At 40.8% G+C, this 7,293-nt stretch overlaps 1 protein-coding gene across 1 annotated transcript in view; it reads left to right on the forward strand.

Annotated features, from left to right (window-relative positions):
* The first annotated feature begins 2,142 nt into the window (after window positions 1-2,142).
* Window positions 2,143-7,293, forward strand: part of LOC104944318 (m7GpppN-mRNA hydrolase-like) — a 9,769-nt gene continuing 4,618 nt past the window's right edge. Inside the window, exons 1-5 of the mRNA XM_010769836.1 lie at window positions 2,143-2,389; window positions 3,145-3,296; window positions 3,551-3,678; window positions 3,986-4,084; window positions 4,926-5,078. Coding sequence (XP_010768138.1) covers window positions 2,322-2,389; window positions 3,145-3,296; window positions 3,551-3,678; window positions 3,986-4,084; window positions 4,926-5,078 — 600 coding nt within the window. The 5' untranslated portion in view covers window positions 2,143-2,321. The remainder of the gene's footprint in view (window positions 2,390-3,144; window positions 3,297-3,550; window positions 3,679-3,985; window positions 4,085-4,925; window positions 5,079-7,293) is intronic.

Here is a 7,293-nt window from a genome sequence, read left to right on the forward strand (position 1 = left end):
ATACCTGTACTTTCTACTTCTTACATGTTGAACACAAATACCTGTACTTTCTACTTCTTACATGTTGAACACAAACACCTGTACTTTCTACTTCTCACATTTTCCAAACAGGCTGGTTCCTTTAGTTTGAATGTGTGTTTGGTGGCGTGATCATTATTATTTAGAGTCATTGCGTGCCTATTGATTTGAACACGATCCGTGTATCCATCATTTCCTGGTCTTCTCTAAAGAAGAGGGACCAATGAAAACGTTGTCATGTTGCCGTTGTTCAGCATGGAAACATTCATTAGCTAACAATGACATTATTGTTCTATTAATATAAAGGGAGGTCAGGTACTCTTTAAAACAGCTGCTAGTTATGGGTACTTTTTACTTAAGTACATTTAAAAGTCCATACTTCTTTACTTTTACTTGAGTAAAGGATGTCTGAACTTTTGCCATCTCTGCCCATGTGATATTGAAAGACTGCTTGCATCTTTGAGCTGGTGAACTGTTCGACCAGATCAGAGTACTTGTGGGTGTCAGAGTAGGTTTCCTGTTCCCTGTGATAAGCTGATCAGGACATGACACTCTGCCCAATGCAGCACACTCAAGACTTATGTTCATGTGGGCAGGGATGTATATCTGTGCTTAGCTGACCGTCAATCTTATCATGTTTCAATCATTAGTCATACATATTGTTTGACGGCTGACTGACAACTGTGAATAAGAGATGACATGACCTCTATCATAAAGTAAAGTTTAGTGGAATTAGTTTTAAAAAAACGTCCAATTTAAGACCGGTGAGGAAAGGGACATTGCTTCACCAGATTTAGTTTGATGATTTGGCACAAAGAGGTGTTAGTAGGGGGGCAGAGCACTCACCCATGCATGTGATTTGAATTCAAGCCCAGAATTGTGAATTCTTTGGGATTTATCTCAAATAATTCCTAACTAACTATGCAAGCTGCAGAAGTGGAGGTGTGGGTTTATAAGATAAGAGTATAAACAAGGATGAAAAGGGTCTAATGAGAAGACCCTACACTGGGTTTGTGTTCGCCAGTTTTGAAGCCTCAAGTTAGACAGTCGGCTAATTGTTTAAGTCATAAAAATTAAAATGGCGGTAACAAGTCTGGGAGTTACTTTAGATTATGACTTGAATTTCAAATAGCTTGAGCAAGGTAGCAAAACAGCTTTCTAAACCTTATAAATATTGCCAAAGTGTGCCAGAGGTGAGAAGAAGCTAAGTGGATTTACTCAAGTACTGTACTTAAGTACAATTTTGAGGTAGTTGTACTTTACTGGAGTATTTCCATTTTCTGCTACTTTGTACTTCTACTCCACTATAGTTCAGAGGTAAATTGTGTACTTTTACTCCACTGCATTTAATACCTTTAGTTACTTTACAGATGTGGATGAATGATGTGAAATATAATCAAGTGTTGAATCAGACTTTAGTTCCACCTGGAGTAAATCCACAATCTACCCTGCAGTATACAAAGTCATTACAACTAGCTGCACCTTTACCAGCTTTGAGAACACTTTCATGATCAATCATTAGAAAACATATCATATATATTATTCTGAAATGGACCAATCTGCACAATGACTACTTTTACTGTCGCTACTTTCACTATATTTTGATGAGAATACTTTCCACTTTTACTTGAGGAACATTTTGAATGCAGGACTTTTACTGTAAAAGAGTATTCCTACACTCTGGTACTTCTACTTTTACTCAAGTACAAGATCAGAGTACTTCTACTTTTACTCAAGTACAAGATCTGAGTACTTCTACTTTTACTCAAGTACAAGATCTGAGTACTTCTACTTTTACTCAAGTACAAGATCTGAGTACTTCTACTTTTACTCAAGTACAAGATCTGAGTACTTCTACTTTTACTCAAGTACAAGATCTGGGTACTTCTACTTTGCTCTAGTACAAGATCTGAGTACTTCTACTTTAACTCAAGATCTGAATACTTCTACTTTTACTCAAGTACAATATCTGAGTACTTCTCCCCCCTCTGAACACTGCACTGTTTATAGAATATAGTGCCCTTTCTTATTTCAGACTGATTGTGATCGACATGCTCCTGCACGATAGGTGGCGGTATTCACATAAGAGTTTGTATTAATCCGCAAAGAAGAAGAAGAAGAAGCAAAGGAGGAAGAAGCAGCAGAATCCCTCCAGTTTTCAGTGGATGAGCAAGAAGACTTGTTTTTTTAATTTCTAGGTGATTTGGTGTATCTAATGTTGGTCTGGGGCTCACCTGAGGTGCACGTGCAGATGGAGCTGCTGTTCTTAAGGCTGTAGCGCCGGTTTGCTCTGAGATATCGCGATGTTTTCCTCCAACATGGAAACAAAAAGAGTGGAGATCCCGACCGGAATGCTGGACGACCTCTGCAGGTACCGAGCACCGGGTCCTTACCGACTTTACAGACCTCTTTGTTTGCTCATTGTACATTTAAGGGATAATAGTAGAAATAAATGTGACTTAATGTGATTTTGTTGCTAGGCAAAGTCCAAAACTGGCGCTCTGCGTTGATGCATGACGTATTGTTTTGTTGTTGTTGATGTAAGTAACTAAGTAGATTTACTCGAGTACTTTACCGAAGTAATATTTTGAGGTCCTTGTACTTTACTTGATGATTTATATGTCTTGCTACTGTGTATTTTTACTCCATGGTATGTATTTAATACCTTTAGTTACTTCACAGATGTGGATGAATGATGTGAAATATAATCAAGTGTTAAATCAGACTTTAGTTCCACCTGGAGTAAATCCACAAGCTACCCTGCAGTATACAAAGTCATTCAAACTAGCTGCACCTTTACCAGCTTTGAGAACACTTTAATGATCAATAACCACCTCCTGCTTTGTTATCTTTGAGCTGCCAAGTTCAATTGAAGCTTAGCCCCTATTGAACAGTTATTTTCTTACATACACTGGCGCATGATAAAGTAGTTAATTTATTTATTTATTAAGTAGACTTGAGTAAAAAACAAATTCTCTTTCACAATTATTGATTGACCCTAGGACGTCTTCATTAATTTAATCTTTCTCAATGTCCCTACTTTGTGCTACTTGGTAGCTCATGAGTCTCTCTGAGTGTTTATACATAGCTTCTTATTCTGATCCCGTTTCGCCCGTGTTTCTCCAGCCGCTTCATCCTGCACATCCCCAGCGAGGAGAGGGACAACGCTATCCGGGTGTGTTTCCAGATCGAGCTCGCCCACTGGTTCTACCTGGACTTCTGCATGCAGAACACTCCCGGAGCTCCTCACTGCGGGATCAGAGACTTCGCCAAAGCAGATATCCTTACATGTCAAAGACTTAAAGGTCACCTATTATGCAACATAGTCCATAATATAGGACAACAGTGGCTTTCTGACCAATGCACAAAGTTCCTAAAGGTAACACTTGAACAGAAGTTGAACTAAAACACAGTTCCACAATCAAAAACGTGTTACGATGATAACAAAGTTAAGAGGAGAGATGTTTACACTCTTACCAATAATGTTATTGGTTTTAAATGCACCACGTTGCTTTCCTTGACGGCAGCAAACTGTTCCATCACTGTCCGTTCCTGCTGCCTAATGGAGAAGACGTCCAGAAGATCCTGGAGCAGTGGAAGGAGTACAAGATGGGAGTGCCTACTTTTGGAGCCATCATTCTGGATGAATCTCTAGAAAACGTGAGTTGTTGTTTTATACTTTTACACTACAGCAACAGGCTACCTGACGAAGCGTTTATTCTTGCAATCAAATATAACCATTACCATCATCGCACACCGTCAGTGAACACGCCTAATAATGAGGGGAAAACACAACATAATAAACATAGAAAATAAAGAGACCTTACATGTGGCTCCTGCAGAAACTATGAATGCAATGATTGTGGTACAAAGAAATAGTTATTGAGAAAAAACTAATCCTATGCTTCGAATGAAAATGGAAGTAGGAGAGAAAGCTAACTGTATATTTCTTCTCTCTTCTCTTCAGGCTCTGCTGGTTCAGGGATACCTCGCTAAGTCCGGCTGGGGCTTTCCAAAGGGGAAAGTTAACGAGGATGAAGCTCCTCACGACTGTGCCGTGCGAGAGGTGAGTCTCATGTTCTCTGCTTTACAACCTGGACCAACTGAGAGCTTTCAGAGCCAAGTGTTGGTAATGTGTGTAGTTCATAGCTAGAGGTGGAAGAAGTACAAACATCTTGTCCTTGAGTAAAAGGAGAAGTACTCAGATCTTGTCCTTGAGTAAAAGGAGAAGTACTCAGATCTTGTACTTGAGTAAAAGTAGAAGCACACAGATCTTCTACTAGAGTAAAAGTAGAAGTACTCAGATCTTGTACTTGAGTAAAAGGAGAAGTACTCAGATCTTGTACTTGAGTAAAAGTAGAAGTACTCAGATCTTGTACTTGAGTAAAAGTAAAGTACTCAGATCTTGTACTTGAGTAAAAGTAGAAGTACCAGAGTGTAGGAATACTCTGTTACAGTAAAAGTCCTGCATTCAAAATGTTCCTCAAGTAAAAGTAGAAAAGTATTATCATCAAAATATAGTGAAAGGAGCGACAGTAAAAGTAGTCGTTGTGCAGATTGGTCCATTTCAGAATAATATATATGATATGTTTTCTAATGATTGATCATGAAAGTGTTCTCAAAGCTGGTAATGGTGCAGCTAGTTTGAATGACTTTGTATACTGCAGGGTAGCTTGTGGATTTACTCCAGGTGGAACTAAAGTCTGATTTAACACCTGATTATATTTCACTTAATTAATCCAGATCTGTGAAGTAACTAAAGGTATTAAATACATGTAGTGGAGTCAAAGTACACCATGTACCTCTGAACTGTAGTGGAGTAGAAGTACCTCAACATTGTACTTGAGTAAATGTACTTAGTTACTTTACACCGCTGTCCATAGCTCATATTCCCAGGTGTTTTTCAGGTGCTGGAGGAGACGGGCTTCGACATAAAGAACCGTATTTCCAAAGACGTCTTCCTCGAGCAGAAGATCACGGACCAGGTGGTTCGGCTCTACATCATCCCCGGGGTGTCGCAGGACACAAAGTTCAACCCACGGACGAGGAAGGAGATCAGGGTAGGAATACTTCTGTCCCCTCGTCTCTTCACACTGCTTAGTCCCCTGTAGGTGGTTAAAGTCCCCTACGTGTATTGGGGTTACAGATGGGGTCCAAAGCTATCAAGCCTGCGGATTATTACTTCCCCTTTTGTGTTGTATTATTGTATTCTTTTTATTTCTCTGGAATACACCGAGGACGTCCTTTGATACTACGTTACTAACACCCATGTTTCTTTATCACATAACTCTTTTTTGATTAGGGAGTCCGAAGCTTACTTTTACCTTCTCCCTCGTCGATTGACATGTAAAAGAAGAGAGAAGAGAAGTCCGAGACGACCAAGTCCCCTATGGAGCGATTCAGCCGACCCACGAAAGGTTTCCCCCCTTTCAATTGCTCCTACTTCGAGGAGGTGCTGACACGGCACGCTTCCACTCAGAGGACCAAGGGAGACGAAATGTTGGACCTGGTTGACTCTCGAAAAGCTCGGTTCACAACACATTGACACACATCAAGTATCGATCTCCACCCTGCTTCATGTTTATAGACACGGAAACTCATTTTCCTCTTCCATGAGTTCTAGAACAGGAACTCATTTTCCTCTTCATAGAAGTCTAGAACATGAGCACTCATTTCATTGCTCATGTGTGTAGACAGGAACTCCATTTTCATCTTCATGAGTCTAAGAACAAGAACTCATTTTCATCTCATGAGTCTAGCACATGAACCAGTCTCATCTTCATGAGTCTAGAACATTTGACCTCATTTTCATATCATGAGTCTAGAACAGAACTCATTGTACATCGTCATTGGTCTCACACTCCTTAATGAGGACAATGTTTCATTGTCAGGACGAAGTTTTACAAGGAGTTCATTTTCAATTTCATAAGAGGAGTTTTATATCACTTTCCTCGGCTGTCATTTTCTCAGTGGCACCACGTCTAACCAGGTAAAAGTCGCCTTACGTATTATATAGACTTATACAAAAGATTACTTAACTAGTTACTTTTGCACAAGAGTTCGACCATTATCCCGTCGATCAAAACTTACTGAAACAATAGACGTCCGCATCGAACACCTAAATGAGGTCCACTTGATTCAGACTAGTTGTGAACTAATATAAAGTGTAGTAAGGTAGGTGTAGACCATTTCAGTGATTTCCCTAATTTATGACCATCACCTTCCCTTTTCATGTGTAAATTGGGAGAACTTGACATCACCTCATCTTCATGGGAGTGTAACATGAACTCATTTACATTTCGAATCAATGAAATGTGGCGACAGGTATGAAGTATAAGGGTCCACCAAAAAAGTCCACGAACCTCCTCTGCCCGAAGCTGGTATGTTCTGCACTAAGGTTTCTGCCAGAAGGGAGCTCGTCTCTAGTGCCTGAGATCCCACCAAGCCGAGATGTGTTTAGTAGGGCCCCCAGCGTCTGGTTCAGTGGGTGCTGCTCCTTCCCTAGTCCCGTCCTTATGAAACAGGGAGCAGAGAAGTGTGACGAAGCAGGTGACATCCGACCAATTCAGGGGACGGCACATAACCCAATGTCTACCCCAGGTTTCGATAGTTCGGTGGTACTTACAGACCTCGTTTAGTTAAACTATACGATGTGTTTATGGCCGGGTCCTAGGTAACTTCAAAGACTTATAACCCAACCCGGCTAATCTTTCATAGGTTTTTTTTCCGTTATATACAAACAAGTTATCGCATCTGGATCACGAGTCCGCACTCTCCAAGGCGACATAAGCGGCCTGGGGTGTGGTCCTCGGTCGAGTGGTCACATGGCGTGAACGCGTCGTAGCTCGAGAGCGTTGCATGGCGCTAACACACACATACCAAGCTTCGGGATGGTATCGGGTTTATGCAGTGTATGGGACATCCTTCATTTGTTACCTTTTCTCTTTGAGAGGGTGCTTCCGCAAGCACCCCTCGTATCTCGTCCCGTAAGAGACACAATCTCAAAATAGGGATGTCCACATGAAACTCCCAAAACCTGGAGACGTCTGCAAAATGTACGTCTCTTTCGAAGTATTGTGGTGTTCCCCTGCCCATTTATTGGTCTCTTTCGTACTGTACCCGGGGAAAGTGTATCGGAAATCATAATAAAGTCACAAAGTACCAGCTCATTGTATGTATGGGAAGATCTTTAGACGTTTATAGTGTAAAGTTCGTGAAGTTACCTAGGACCGGCAAAGCACATCGCGATAGTTTAACATCGAAGGTAGAGTGGCT

Source organism: Notothenia coriiceps, unplaced genomic scaffold (genome assembly GCF_000735185.1).
Source record: "Notothenia coriiceps isolate Sejong01 unplaced genomic scaffold, NC01 NC01_scaffold00007892, whole genome shotgun sequence".
NCBI lineage: Eukaryota > Metazoa > Chordata > Actinopteri > Perciformes > Nototheniidae > Notothenia > Notothenia coriiceps.